The 16,379-nt window shown below is 42.8% G+C and overlaps 1 protein-coding gene and 1 pseudogene across 1 annotated transcript; both read right to left on the bottom strand.

Moving 5' to 3' along the window:
• Window positions 1–3,363, bottom strand: LOC120105710 (kiwellin-1 pseudogene; annotated as a pseudogene).
• Window positions 3,364–5,859: 2,496 nt separating this feature from the next.
• On the bottom strand, window positions 5,860–6,582 carry LOC103717944 (putative ripening-related protein 1). Its single transcript, XM_039119764.3, has one exon. The coding sequence runs from the start codon at window positions 6,565–6,567 to the stop codon at window positions 5,998–6,000; it is 570 nt and encodes a 189-aa protein (XP_038975692.1). The 5' UTR covers window positions 6,568–6,582; the 3' UTR covers window positions 5,860–5,997.
• Between the last annotated feature and the right edge of the window lie 9,797 nt (window positions 6,583–16,379).

The following is a 16,379-nucleotide window of genomic DNA, read 5'->3' as shown; positions in this document are numbered from 1 at the left end:
TCATGCATCGGACCAAGTAATCTTATGCTCTCCAACGTGCGAAGGGATCCTGAGAGCCTTCCACACTGCCGGTGAAGCATCCACTATATTGTGAGGACATGGTGGCTGGTGGTCGCGCTGGGTGTCGCAACCATGTACAGAATCACACTCATCAACAACTTTAGCCAGTACGGACTTACCATTTGCATGGATCCTGATGTTTTTGCCGCATCGGCTGCCGTGATGGTACCAACCTGTTGAGAGGGCCACAGCTCTCTCATGATCACTGTGGTAACTATTGTCGCACTCCGAAGGTCCACCCCCATCCCCACCTTTTTCGAAGCTGTTGATGGTCATCGTTGCACGGGTGGCTCCGGTCACCGGCGGCGAGCAACGGTACTGACGTTTGCTTATATATGGATCGGCGGCGAGCACGGGTGGATTTCTTTTTAGATGAAATCCACGACGTGTCCGGGGGACGGGTCTAACTAAAGGGTCCTCCAAAAGAAGTGGATGATGTGCTCAAGGATGCGTGGCGTTTGCTTATATATTTATATGCAATGCCAAAAGGCTAGTGGAACAACTGGAGGTCTCATAACTTTCTCAGTTTGCAGGTAATTCCTATATGAAAGAAAACTATGCGGGTAAGAGTTATGACGTGTCCGTGGAGATGGGTTTGTCGATTATTGCGTTAGGACCTATGCACGCAAAAAATGGCTGCATACTCCCTAGAGCCAGGCCCTACATAATATGCAAGGCCTAAGATGAATAATATTCATGTAATTTCAGAAATTTAAAACAACAATTAATAGTCAATTTAATCCAATAAAACCATTTAATTAAATAACTAACTTGCTCAATTACAAAATTTCAGATGTTCATCGGTATCAAAAAAATAGAGATAGCTAACTAATAAACTAATAACTCTACAGCTCGAACTTGATGTCTCACTCATTCGAGATTACGCACTCTATGACTCTTGAAAAAAAATATAAAGAAGGAAATGAGTTTTTCCAGCCCAGCAAGAATTTCCAACCACTACACCATAAATAATACAATAAAAAAATAATCAAATAAACAATACCAGATAAAATAATTACCTTAATTATAATCGAAAAGCTCATATTGAAATAGCATGCACATAAGGACACAAATTAATCAAATGCCTGTTCGTGGAATTCATCCAATTAGCTAATCAAATTCATCAACTAAACTCTAATAGATCTCGGGGCATTTAATTGATTATTTTGAATTCTATAATCAACTACCTAGCATATGTTTTCGATCAAAAATATGATTACATGTTTGCAAATGAATTAATCACAATGATTCTAGAAAGAAAACGGTTGGTATGAAGTAGTCTTTTTAACACCACCCTTGGAGTTGAAAGGTGATTTTATGTTTATGGTCCAGAGTTCAGAGGATGTGGAGGAGAATTTGATCAATGTGGCAATCCAATCTCACCACCCACATGTGATGCCCCGTGGGCTAGTAGTTAATCATAATGCTTAAATTCGGTGAGCTGCTGCTTGCTACTTGTGGATTACATATGGATTACGTTGGCAGGGCATACACATTCCCTCCAGCGATTGATAGATTGGAATGTTAGTGGTGGCTCCTCTGGATATTTAGCTAGCCATTGTAGCCATGATCATAATACCGAGGTTGCCCTAGTAAAAGGAAATAACAACTAATGTGTATTTCTTAATTGTCTCCTGACATCCCCTGGCAGGTACGTGTTTAGTTTCACACTGGTTATTCATCGAGGAGATCTTGGGTACTTATACAGGACTAAGAAATCCAAAAAAATACCTTTCGACTAGTATTTTTTGGTAAAGTCCTGGATTGTTATATCCCCATCATTTGTCACTTCCTTTTTTTGGGGGGGGGGGGAACAATGGAGATACTTAAGGTTGATGGTATCTCCACTGGCGATTACATATTGATATAATTGATATCACATAGGGCAAACAAAGCCAGATAGTGACTTTGGAATTTATTATAGGTGCACAGCATAGGTTTTCAATGTAAGATCATGGGTGCAGGCCTGGGTTGTTACATCCCCATCGTTAGTCACTTTCTGTTGTTTTTTTTTTTTTGGAGGGGGGGGGACAATGGAGGTACTTAAGGTTGATGGTATCTCCACTGGCGATTACATATTGATATAATTGATATCACATAGGGCAAACAAAGCCAGAGAGTGACTTTGGAATTCATTATAGTTGCACAATATTGGTTTCCAATGTTAGATCATGGGTGAAGTCTTCGGTTGTTACATCCCCATCATTAGTCACTTTCTGTTAATTTTCATTTGGGAAAACAATGGAGGTACTTAAGGTTGATAGTATCTCCACTGGCGATTACATATTGTTATAATTGATGTCACATAGGGCAAACAAAGCTAGAGAGTGACTTTGGAATTTATTATAGGTGTAAAACATAGGTTTCCAATGTGAGATCATGAGTGAAGACCTGGGCTGTTACATCTCTATCGTTGGTCACTTTTTGTTTTTGTTTTTTTTTTTTTGGGGGGGGGGGGAGGGGGGGAACAATGGAGGTACTTAAGGTTGATAGTATCTCCCCTAGCGATTACATAATGATATAATTGATATCACATAGGACAAACAAACAAAGCAAGAGAGTGACTTCGGAATTTATTATAAAACAATATTGGAGGTACTTAAGGTTGATAGTATCTCCACTGGCGATTACATATTGATATAATTGATATCACATAGGGCAAACAAAGCCAGAGAGTGACTTTGGAATTTATTGTAGGTGCACAACATAGGTTTCCAATGCGAGATCTTTGCTAATGTATCATGCATCGGACCAAGTAATCTTATGCTCTCCAACGTGCGAAGGGATCCTGAGAGCCTTCCACACTGCCGGTGAAGCATCCACTATATTGTGAGGACATGGTGGCTGGAAATCGTGCTCGGCGTCGCAACCATGTACAGAATCACACTCATCAACAACTTTAGCCAGTACGGACTTACCATTTGCATGGATCCTGATGTTTTTGCCGCATCGGCTGCCGTGATGGTACCAACCTGTTGAGAGGGCCACAACTCTCTCATGATCACTGTGGTAACTATTGTCGCACTCCGAAGGTCCACCCCCATCCCCACCTTTTTCGAAGCTGTTGATGGTCATCGTTGCACGGGTGGCTTCGGTCACCGGCGGCGAGCAACGGTACTGTGGGTACTTCTCTCCAGCCTTACAACACTCGGATTCGTTCTCGGGGTTGCACTTGCCAGCCTTGCCTTTAAGGAACCCACTAGGTCTGCATGCTTCAGCATGGGAGGTGATGCGAAAGCTAGCGCCGAGACCCAAACTTGATAGCAGTAGTACTAGAACCAGAGATGGTATATAGCTCACCATGTCTCAACTAAAAGGCAAAATGATCTACTATGGTGCTCCTGCGATGAGAGGAGTGGATGATGTCCTCAAGAATGTGTGTGGGGTTTGCTTATATAGATGCGATGCCGGAAGACTAGTGGAACTACTTGGCCTCGGTTTGCAAGTAGTTTCGATATGAAAGAGAACTATATCGATAAAAACCACGACGTGTCCGGGGCCCCGGGGGACGGGTCTAACTAAAGGGTCCTCCTAAAGAAGTGGATGATGTGCTCAAGGATGCGTGGTGTTTGCTTATATAGATGCAATGCCAAAAGACTAGTGGAACAACTTGAGGTCTCATAACTTTCTCAGTTTGCAGGTAATTCCTATATGAAAGAAAAGTACACGGGTAAAAGTCACGACGTGTCCGTGGAGATGGGTTTGTCGATTATTGCGTTAGGACCTATGCACGCAAAAAATGGCCAAAACCCAGCTCATGCCGGCTAAAAGGCAAGTCATCGCACGATTACTGCTTCTGGCAGCAGCAAGTCTGTCCGCCAAGTTTCTGTTATATATGATTCCTCTTCTTCAAAGCTTATGGTCCCAATTGGTAGATTCATGGTGCGTCTGGGCATTTGCAACTCAAAAGGACCGACTCCATATGGTACTTCTAATCGCCAGCTAGATTGTTGGGATGAAGGATAAATATTCACTAAATTTGAGAAGAAAAATATGATAATATAGCTTTGACACCTAGGAGCATTATGTTGCATTGCAGAGTGGTTCAGTCCCGGATGGCTGCCATTGCATCCTATCATAGACATAGATGCCTTCATGGGCTAGTATTGAACCATAGTGCTTAAATTTGATTAGTATTGGACCATAGTGCTTAATTTGATCATAATATGAGGTTGTCCGGGGAAAATCCATCAACTTGAATGAATTGGATCGATAAACACATTGGGCATGGCAAAAGACAAGGTCCCAGAACCGGAAAATTTTCCGGGCTCTTTCTGTGATAACCTAGCCCGTGCCAAACTGGGTTAGTGGGCCAGCCTGAAGAGGCCAGGCCCAATTGAAGCGATCTTGTTGCTGGTGATGGATAAAGAAGACTTTCGATTGGAGTCTTCTTCCTCCTCTATTTCTGGCGAAAATCAAGGATATTAGGCAGTCCTAGATTGATTCGAACTCAAAAACCTTGCCTATTTAAGGCTCTTTCCTCCTCTTCCTAGTTTCATCAATGAAAACCTGAGATATCGCTACTGATTCCCAAGCTCTTCTTCCAAGTCTCCTCCTTGATTCCTCGCCGTATCTTCGTAGGACTGAGGTAAGACCCAAGCCGCTCCTCCTCTCTTCTTCTTCCGGTCTTCTAGCCATGTTTTTTTTGAATTAAGCCGGCAAGTCACCAGCATTCCTCCTGTGTGCGCTGCCGCCGGCCGCTGGAATAGGCCGGGGTTCTTGCCGGAGCTTCGGTCAAGCTCTACTACCTCAGCCTTTAGCTTGTACCATTCAGGAGCTTTGGACTAGCTGGAGGAAGGCCATTGAAAAGATGAAGTGAAGCTGGCTTGGGACTGTCTTCTGTCCACGATGTGCTGGGCTCTTTGGAAAGAAAGAAATAATCGAAGCTACTTCATCGGAGAAAGTCATAGAACAATGCCTCTTCCTTCATTGTAGCTGGACATATGCCACTCGATCGGCAAGATACCAGATGCCTGTGCAACAGCTTCATAGGATGCTAACTACTGTAAATCTTCAGCATCAAGCTCAAGTGCTAACTACTTCCTTCCCTCCACCCTATTGTCGAGGCCATGAGTAAACCTCGGCTCCTGGAGAAGACAGTAGGGAACTTCTTAATCTCCTTGTAATATACTTTGTAAGTATTAACCTCTAGTAATAATAATAACTGGGTGGCTAAATCTTCCATTTCATGAAAAATATGAGGTTGCCCCGGTAAAAGGACAACAATTAATTCGTATTTTTAAAGAATCTTTTGACATTCCTATCATTCATTTGCTTCCTCTGTAGTACGTCCACATCTTCCTTCTCCAATCAAATACAAGACCCAGGATCCTCTTCGCTGCAAAAGCGCACCGCCAAGCATCCGTGCTTCCAATACAGAGCCTCCCATCCTTTTTAAACCAAAAAAGGGAGCAATTCTCTTGGCCCATACCGTGTGCTTAAAGTGGTTGGCGTGTGAAGAACTCGTACAGGCATGTATTTAGTCACACATTGGTTATTTATTGAATAAATTTTAAATATTTATATAGGACCAAAAAATTCAAATAATACCTTCCGGATAGCATTTTTAGATGAGATCCTGAATTATCATAAATAATATTAGAGCGGACATGATGCATGACTTATATAGATTAGGAGATACTATAGCATAAATTTGTAGAGACTGACCATAGACAAATCTTATTGCTTGTGATTAGATTTTAAATGAATTTTGGTTCTAGATTGCTATATGGTGTCTCCGCTGGTTTGAGATAAAACTAGAAGATAACATTAGTACATAACATGCAAGCAGAGAACTTTGAAAGCAAACTGGCAACTATAGTCCTTCGATTGCATATTGATATGATTTATTTAACATAGGGCAAACAAAGCCAGACAGCGACTTTGGAATTTATTATAGTTGCATAACATAGGCTTCTAATACGAGATCATCTCTCATCATGCATCGGACCAAGTAATCTGATAGTCCCCAATCTGCGAATAGGGGATCCCGAGAGCCTTCCACACTGCCCTTGATGCATCCACTATATTGTTATGACATGGTGGCTGGAAATCGTGCTCGGCGTCGCAACCATTTACAGAATCACACTCATCAACAACTTTAGCCAGCACGGACTTACCATTTGCGTTGATCCTGATGTTTTTGCCGCATCGGCTGCGGTGATTGAACCATCCAGTTGAGAGGGCCACAACCCTCTCCTTGTTGCTGTGGTACCTATTGTCGCACTCCGAAGGTCCACCACCGTCCCCACCTTTTTTGAAGCTGTTGATGGTCATCCTTGCACTGGTGGCTCCGGTCACCGGCGGCGAGCAAAGGTACTGAGGGTACTTCTTTCCAGCCTTACAACACTCGGAGTTGTTCTCGGTGTTGCAGTGGCCAGCCTTGCCTACAAGTTGGCCACTGGGACTACATGCTTCAGCAAGGGAGGTGAAGTGAAAGCAGCTGCCAAGACCAGAACTTGCTAGCAGCAGTGCTATAAGGAAAGATGGTATGTAGCTCATCACCATCTCTCAGCTAAAACGGACAATGGTCTACTATGGTTCTCCCACAATGAGGGAAGTGGATGATGTCCTCAAGGATGTGGCGGTGGTTGCTTATATAGATAAATTGCCAGAAGACTAGTGGAACAACTTGAGGCCTAGTAACTTCCCAGTTTGCAGGTACTTACCCACATGAAAAAAAAGCTAGGAGTAATTAATGACGGGTCCATTTATTGACCGGTCTCTAACGTTGGTGGAGATATTGAACGGAAGATTTTAAAACCGGTCCATTTATCGACCGGTCTCTAAAGTTTGGTAGAGATATTGGACCGAAGATTTTACGACCGGTCCATTTATTGCTCGGTCCATTCATTTTTCTTTTCTTTCATTTTTTTTCTTCTTTTTTTTCTTTCCTTTTCTTCTTTTTTTCTTTTCTTTTCTTCTTTTTTTCCTTTTCTTCTTTTTCTTTTCTTTTCTTCTATTTTTTTTCTTTTTCTTTTTCTCTTCTTCCCTTCTTCTTTCTTCTTTCTTCTCCTCCCGCGAGCTGGCGACGCCGGAAGGGGGCCGGGCCGCGGCGGCCGCAGGAGGGGGCCCGAGAGGGGGCAGGGACACGGTTGGCCAGCGGAGAGCACATCTTCTCCCGCGAGGCCGGCGGCCCCATAAAGGGGCCGGGCCGCGGCAGACGCGAGAGGAGGGCGGGTTGCGGCCGGCCACAGTCGCAGTAGGGGGCACATGAGGGGGCAGGGGCGGGGGCATTCCTGGCGGCGCGGCCGCGAGAGAAGGCTCGGGAGGGAGCGGGGTCGCGGGAAGGGGCTCAAAAGGGGGCGAGCCGGGGCCGGCGGCGACCACGGGAGGGAGCTCGAACAGGGGCGGCCGTGGTCGGCGGTGGCCGGGCCTTTTTCTTCTCCTTCTAGGAATGGGAGATTAGGAGGGAAAGGGCATTTTCGGCATTTTTTTAAAAAATAAAAGGGGCTCAGGGACCGAGAATTAAACTTGGTGGAGATCACTGTCTGTTGATCCGACCTGTACCGGTCGGTTCAGCCCGTACCAGACCGGTACCGACTAGCACCGGTCCGGTACGGGGGTGGAAATCGGTTCCGACCCAATCTGAGTCAGAACCGGTCGATTTTTGGCATGTACCAGTGCGAACTGAGCACCGGTACATGCTCATACCGGTGCGAATCGCTCGATTCAGTTCGCATCGATAGGGGGTGTGGGGGACAGCGCGTGGCCATAGCCACGCGCTAAGTGCTCGTGCTGTGGCACTTTGAAAGTGCCACAGCGCCAAAGAGAGGCACTTTCAAAAGTGCCACAGCGCTGGCCGAAAGTAAAGGGCAGGGCCGACAAGCACTGTGGCACATACGGTGGTGCCACAGTGTCCAGCGTGGTTGTCTTTGCATTTACTTGACTATAAAAGCCGAACGATTAATCAGCCAAAGCCAGAAATAAGGTGAAAGGAAAAGCAAAGACGAAGAAGGAGGAGAAAAAGAAGAGAAAGGCAAAGATAAAGGCGTGAAAAAAATTTAGAAGGGTCAGAGAGCGTCGTTTTTCTCCAAGAAAAATCCAGCAAAAACTAAATAAGGTAAAATTTCTTTCCCCTATATTCTTTTTTAAATATTTCATTTAAATTGCTTAAAAAAATAAATCAAAGATTGCCAAAAAATAGGAAATGATTAAATGATTCCATGTCGTCTTGAATTTTTTATATGTTGTCGATATATGGATGATGTTAATGGTGATATTAACTTTTGTTTTTACAAAATTTATATAATTTATAATTTAATAAAAAAATTTAAAAATTAATTTTTAATTTAAAAAAATTGAAATTTAAAAATCACGTGCGGGCCTACGCCCACCTACATGGCTGTACTTCACCACACCGCCGTGTCATGTCTCCATAACCGGCCAACAGCAGTCAGACGGCACCTTGACTACTCTGGCAGTATCCTGCTGTGACTATTAACGCCCTACTGTTCTTAAGAACGGGTTGTACCACACGTCCCCAGCCTACTTGAGCTGCATGCCATCCGGCTCAAGAGCCATACCCCCTCATGATGGGGACTGACAGCACCTTCGTCACCTGAGCCACTCTACCGAGGCTATAAATAGCTCGGTCAGGTAATTCCTAAGGGACCTTTGGCTGGACTAAATTTATCCACTCTAACTTGATCGTCGGAGGGCCCTAACCGAGAACACCGGTGAGGCTTTTTGCAGGACCACGGCCGTCGCACAGGAGGTGGCTCTCGTCTTCTCTTTTCAAGCACCAGCAGCTCCCTTGGCTCCACTGGCGTGGTCACCTTCGGGCCAGATTTGAACCACAACAAAACGTTAAAACACCCAGCGGATAGTTTAGCATGGAAAGTATTTGATGATAGACATCACGAATTTGCTTCTGATGTTCGTAGTATTAGGCTGGGTTTGGCTATTGATGGATTTAATCCATTTCGATCAATGAGTTCTACATACGGCACTTGGTCAGCTATTTTGGTCCCATATAATTTGCCACCATGGATGTTTATGAACAGTCTTCACTCATTCTGTCGATGGTTATTCCAGGTGATAAAGGCCCAAGTAACGATATAGATATTTTTCTGTAGCTTTTAATAGATGAATTGAAAAAGTTATGGGAGGGTATTGATGCATTTGATGCTTTCACTGGCCGAACATTCAAATTGCGTGCAGCTCTTATCTGGACAATCAATGATTTTTCTGCATATGCTAATTTACCTGGTTGGAGCACTAAGGGCGTATTACATGCCCTTCTTGTGGAGATTCAACCCATTCATATTGGTTAAAACATGGAGGAAAGTTCTGTTATATGGGTTATCATCGATGGTTAGAAGCAAACCATCCATTTCGACATCAGAATAATCAGTTTGATGGTACCATAGAGTTGCGATCTGCCCTTATTCCACCAACTAGAACTGAAGTCCTTAAACAAACTCATGGCACTAACTACATAACCGGTAAGGTCTCCAACAGTTCAAAGAAGCGGGAAAGGGGGGATGTTGGCAGCTCAAATGACATAGGTTTTTGAGGACGCTAACAACTTCGAGAATGATAACAACATTTACGGGCAGGAAAATGATGATGGCACAATCTCGGTATCTACACAGAAGCAGTTATGGAAAAAAAATGATCATTTTTTTTATTTACCTTATTGGGAGTATAATCTTCTTCGATATAATCTTGATGTCATGCATATAGAAAAGAATGTTTGTGATAACTTGATTGGAACATTGTTAAATCTTGAAGAAAAGACTAAAGACAACTTGAAAGCGCATCTTGATTTAAAATATTTTATACCTCCTGCATGTTATACAATGTCTACTCAAGAGAAAGATTTTTTTTCTAACGGTTCTGAAAAATATGAAAGTTCCTGATGGGTATGCATCATACATTTCAAGATGGGTTAACCTTAAAGAGCGAAAACTTTCAAATCTTAAAAGTCACAATGGTCACATTTTGATGCAAGATACTTTCCATTGGCTTTAAGATCATCAGCTCAAAAACAAGTTCTTGCAATTGTGTCTCAGTTATTATCCATTTTTAAGGTATTATATTCCAAAGTTCTTGATCCTAAGGAGCTTGATCAATTGGAGTTTAATGTTGCACTTACACTATGCCATATGGAGAAGATCTTTCCTACTGAATTTTTTATAATTATGGTTCATCTACTCATTCACTTGATTGTGGAAGCTAAACTTGGTGGACCGGTTCACTACCGATGGATGTATCCTATTGAGAGGTGATTTTTCTAAACTCGAAAGTCTATATTTATTATTAATATGGATGTATCCTATTATCTTTTTGATGTTGATATTGAGAATTAAAATTAAATCTTGAAGGTATTTTGTGCGTTTAAAGGAATATGTATGCAATCGAGCATATCCCGAGAGATCGATTGCTGAAGGATATATTGCTGATGAGTGTTTGACATTTTGCTCAAGATATTTTGAAGGTGTTGAAATTGCTTTTAATCAACCATAATGGAATTATGATATTGTACAGAATGCAACTTTGCCAATTAAACTAGCTGCAATCAGATATCTTATTGTGATGTGGGATTTGCACCCCGTCACCAGCACAGCCCGCACGCCAGCCGAGCAGGGAAAGCGACCGCGTCCTCACCGAGGTATTGTCCGCTTTGGGGATCGGGGATCGTGACCGCTCCCGGGGGTCCGCGCTTTGACGGCACCCCGGGTGGAACCACCTATTCCACCCCTCATGGGTTTGCCCTTCAAAAGGCGCCTCGGTGAGAAGAGGTTATTGAGCCCCCCATTTAAGGCACAGACATTTTCGCTGATTAGCCGATGTGGGACTAAATTCGGGGAACCCCCCTGTAACACAGCCCCCCCAGCAGGAAGGTCCTGTGCCCGGGTCGGCTCCTTGCTAGATAGGCGGAGGGCCAGGCCCTCCTTCTAGCGCCATCTGATGCGGGATTTGCACCCCGTCACCAGCACAGCCCACACACCAGCCGAGCAGGGAAAGCGACCGCGTCCTCACCGAGGTATTGTCCGCTTTGGGGATCGGGGATCGTGACCGCTCCCGGGGGTCCGCACTTTGACGGCGCCCCGGGTGGAACCACCCATTTCACCCCTCATGGGTTTGCCCTTCAAAAGGCGCATCGGTGAGAAGAGGTTATTGAGCCCCCCATTTAAGGTACAGACATTTCCGCTGATTAGCCGATGTGGGACTAAATTCGGAAAACCCCCCGTAACATATTGCATCAGCTAGATTAGATTAGCGGACGTGTGCTTACAATCTAGTAGAATGATGGCTGCTCCAAGTGCTCTCCTTCCCTAGAAAAGTGAAATTTCAACCAACGCAGACAAGAGGATGGTCCCTAATTTTGTTACACCAATCAAACTAGCAGAAAAGAGAAGGCACAAGAAGAGAGAAGAATGCAGTGCTAAAACTTGCAATATCCGTTAATTTCAGGCATCATATAAAAATGAAATCAACTAAAATCAATTTAGATTTTCACCTTTGGCAAAGTAGAATGGAGAAGCCACTCGAAAGGCGGCAGTTCGACAAATTTTCACTTTTGGATATAACTTGGGTGGCTAAACCACCCTTTATCACAATTTTTCTTTTTTTTTTTAAAAAAAAAAAAGCACGAGTCCGGCCAAGCTAATGAATTCTAGTTTGAGGTGTCATGGTTGTGACTTGTGAGAGGATTGGGTAATTTTGTCCGATGAGTAATTTTCTGGAGGCACCGTAGCATTGCTCTTTTATACTTTTCCGCGGGATCGTGGATTCCGTGCGCCATTGCATGCTTGGATCCAGACTTCTCTGGGGTTTCTTTTTTTTTTTTAATAAATCGGATGAACTAATGTATTCGAGTATAAGTTTATTCATGAGAATAAAACAACAAAATACTTAAAAAACTTCTTCGAGCCTTTCTCTAAGACCAACCATCGGTGCTCATTTATATATCAATCGATCTTTCTCCCGGCATGAAAGCATGGTCATCGATCTGTGGAACCACGCCATATGCAACTCAAATTGAGGTGCCACAATTATCCACCAGCAATGCAATGTTATTCCTAGAAGTAAGCTACTCATGCCATGTGGAGGGCTGTGACTTACTTTCCATGTGTATGTATAGATGTTTTTTTAGAAGTAGGTTTTTTCTTTCCTCATCTATTATTGGTTGCAGAAAAGTCAAATTTAACCATATTTACATCTAGCACCCTATATGATGTCAACATTATAGAAAGATAAAATTATATTTAATTGCATAATCAGAACATATTTTGGTTTCAGATTTAGTGATTTTAAAGTCTAATTTACAAGAGTGATATCATTCAGAGAAATTGCTTAAAATTTTTATTATTTATTTCATTTTATAAATAAATTTAAAACTATATATATATATATGTGTGTGTGTGTGTGTGTATAATTTTTCTGAAGAAGCATGGTAGGTTTTTTTTTTCCTTGAATTGCTGCCAGCACCTATTATTGGTTGCAGAAAAGTCAAATTTAACCATATTTACATCTAGCACCCTATATGACATTATAAAAGTACGTGATACGACCACGCCAAGCCCGATTCCAGCTTGGGCTTTCCTTGATGCTGGATTTAGGATTAAGCCTAAAATGCTAAAATTATAGCCTAGAGGCCTATGGTTTTTTTTATAGTTGAGCCCCCACGCCACTCGGGCTGGCCGGGTCCATTAACATCCCTTAGCACCTAATCCAACTGATCCTCTCATCCATCGCCTCTTGCTGCTAAGGCTGCAAGTGGGTCGGGTCGATCCGAGACCCGACCCGGCCCGACCCGCATAGATCCGATCCGACCTAAATTTTAGAATCCGTGGATCCGGATCGAGTTTTAAAATTAGATTCGAATCATTTTCTGGATTGGGTCTGGATTTACTGAGCGGATCCGATCCGATCCGAATGGATCCGAAGAGAAAGAAAGAGAGGGAGAAAAGCAAAAGAAAGTTTTTTTTTTTTTTTTTCAGGCCGTGTAGTCCGTCAAGATTCTCTCTCCATCTATTACACTGTTGATACCTCTGGTGTCTCGGTAGCTGGGTTTTTTTTTTTTTTTTTTTTCCCTTCTGTTTTTTGGTTTCTGTTTTTTTTAGCTTTTGCAGGGAGGAAGTGAACACTGAACTGAATATGGGCCATGTGCCAGTTTTCTGCAATTGAATTGGATTTTGGAAGAAGGTCTAGGATTTTTTTTTTGTCCTCGTGAAAGGGGAGCTGGGAGACCCCAAGTTCCGTCCAATCAGTCACATAGGGTGTGATATGAAGTTTGGCTTGCAGACCGACTTAGTTAAAGTCATGCGTCATCTGTTCTGACTGGAGGTCAACTGCAAGTCTTTCAAGTCATGGGTCGCCCAGCACCTTATAATTACGATATGACCAAATTAGATTTACCCAAATCCTTCCCCAAAAGTGGAGAAGTACAGAAATATGGATCCGATTGGGATCCGGACCCGATCCGAACCCGACTCGGAACCGACCCGACCCAACCTTCAACCGAATCGGATCTGGATCCAAAATTAGAACCCGAACAAAAAACCGGATCGGATCGGGGTCATCCAGAATCCGACCCGATTCGACCCATTTGTACCCCTACTTGCTGCTAATAGCCAAAAAGCATTGTTCCCTTTTTTTTACTTGGATTTCTTATATGGTATAGGAGAGAGAAGGAAGATGTTTCTATAGTTTTGGCTTTGCCTTTGCATATTTCTTGCTATGGCTACAATAAAAAGCTTTGATCCACCGGTGAAATTTTTAGCTTTTTTTAATTGATGAATTTTCTTAGTAAGTTAAATTATTTCATTTCAACCTGAGATTTTCTTCTTTTTTTTTGCGGGGTGGGGGTGAGTAAAAATCTGTGCAAAAGATAAACAAAATTTACATTGCACAACCAAATTTGCCGGCGGTGCCCCAAAAAGCCGACTCCAGTCAAATAATTAAGCAAAGTACGAACAAACTCAGAAGGAAGAAGATCATCTTGATCATGAGCAGCCCTATTTATGAGCAAATTATGTAGATAAACAGTCCCACTGAAGTGCCCTCTTGGATAGCCAATCAGCAGCCCTATTTTTTTCATGAAATACATGAGATGCCACTTATGCTGGGAACAACTGTTTTCAGCCAAGTTATCCTTGAACAAAGGGAGTTCAACCCTAGATTAATGGTTTGATGAAACTCTTTGTTCCGAATCCATGTACAGATGGATGGATATCGATTCGTTCTTTATAGGATGAAGTAATTGCAAATAAAAAAAAAATACCCCAAAAGAGCACATTAATCATATGGGGAGCTCCTTGTACAAAAACCTACATAGGCATAGGGGTGCAAATAGATTGGATCGGGTCGGATCCTGGGTGATCCCGATCCAACCCAGTTTTTTATTCGGATCCTAATTTTGGATCCAGATCCGACCCGGTTGAAGATCGGGTCGGATCCGGGTCCGAGTCGGGTCGGGTTCGGATCTGAATCGAGTCCAATTTTTTTATGCTTTTAGGAAAGAATTTGGGCAAATCTAATTTGGTCATATCATAATTATGAGGTGCTGGGTGACCCATGAATCGAAAGACTTGCAATTAACATCCAGTCAGAACAGATAACCCCTGACTTACTAACTATGTCGGTCAACAAGCCAAATTTCATATCACACTATTGTTTGTCCATATGACTCATTGGACGGAACTTGGTGTCTCCCACCTCCCCTCTCACGAGGACAAAAAAAATCCCAGACCTTCTTCCAAAATCCAATTCCATTGCAGAAAACTGGCACATGACCCATATTCAGTTCAGCGTTTCCTTACTTCCTCTCTGCAAAAGTTAAAAAAAAAACAGAAACCAAAAAACAGAAAGGAAAAAAAAAAAAAAAAAGCCAGCTACCGAGACGCCAGAGGTATCAACAGTGCAATAGATCGAGAGAGGATCCTGATGGACTAATAGTGCCACGACCCACACAAAAAAAAAACTCTCTTTTGCTTTTTCCCCTCTCTCTTTCTCTCTTCGGGTCCATTCGGGTCAGGTCGGGTCCATTCGGTAAATCCAGACCCGACCCAGAAAATGATTCGGATCCAATTTTAGGACCCAACCCGGATCCGCGAGTCCTAAAATTCGGATCGGGTCGGGTCTACACGGGTCAGGCCGGGTCGGGTCTTGGGTCGACCCGACCCATTTGCAGCCTTACATAGACAGAGTCTCAGTTTGCTGTTATTCATGCATGTTGTTCAACCATCTCGCCTACTAAAATTCCACCTTCACAGGAAATCCCATGATTTTGTAATGCATGCTTACACGAGCAAAGTTGCTAGTTTAATTGGTAAAGGAATCATGTGAAGGCATTCAAGCTAGTTTTGAAGAAAAATTGGCTTAAATGGAATTTGAATTCATGACTAACCACCTTAACATCCAACATCTTGTTAGGCTCCATCCTCCCCTTCTGGTTTTGGAAAAAAAAAGAGGAAAAATCCAACAACATCTCTGATGTCCAAACCATTTAAAACTTTATCCTAAAAGATTCCTTGTATCGAAATCTATTGTGATGATGATATATGGTTATCATATATTTTAGTCTAGGCGTGAATTCAGCAACATTGATATTTATAGAAAATTTGAAGTTTAATTGCTATCTGATACACTTAAATTTAAGTGCTTTGATTGGATTAAAAGCATCCTCGAACCCACCTAAGGAGATGGAAGAAAAAGCAAAAAATCTCCTCTTGAATAATTTGCACCTAGAACGGACAGGATGATGGAGGAACATCATCTTATCAAGATGGAATTATCCAAATCTCAAGCCGACACAAAGGAAGAAATGCCAATCCTTCACTGAATATCCAAATGCCATGCAAACATGTATAAGAGTCAGTTGATCAACCTACTTATAATTTAATTGGGAAAGTCTCTACAGTAAAAACCTCAGCTGGCAGGCTTTCGCCGACGCTTCTAAAGCGTCGGTAAGACAGGCTTTCGCGGACGCTTTAAAAGCGTCGGTAAGACAGGCTTTCGCCGATGTGTTTTTGCGTCGACAAAACGGACATACGCCGATACTTTGATAAGCGTCGGTAAATGCTTGGTTTTGCCGACGCTTTCTTTTAGCGTCTGCAAAAAGTTTTTCCACTCGCATACCGCCGACGCTTTTGCAACGCTTTCTCTAGCGTCGGCTGGAATTTTACCGACGCTAATAAGCGTCCGTAAAGGCTATAAAAAATGCTAGTAAAAGTTAATATTTCTGTAGTGATGGTCTAGGTGTACTAGAAGATACTGCAACATAAATTTGTAGAGGCTGACCATAGATAGATTGTCTTGCTTGTGATTAGATTTTAAATGAATTTTGGTTCTGGGTTGGTGTCTCCACT

The sequence above is a fragment of the Phoenix dactylifera genome, chromosome 6 (assembly GCF_051530095.1).
Source record: "Phoenix dactylifera cultivar Ajwa chromosome 6, Ajwa_hap1_PhDact_Kaust_v1.1, whole genome shotgun sequence".
NCBI lineage: Eukaryota > Viridiplantae > Streptophyta > Magnoliopsida > Arecales > Arecaceae > Phoenix > Phoenix dactylifera.
Note: the sequence above shows the minus strand (reverse complement) of the source record. Positions and strands in the feature narration are given on the sequence as shown.

What these genes read in the sequence shown, in the direction of transcription:
- LOC103717944 (XM_039119764.3), bottom strand. Translation starts at nt 6,567, where the DNA reads ATGGTGATGAGCTACATACCATCTTTCCTTATAGCACTGCTGCTAGCA.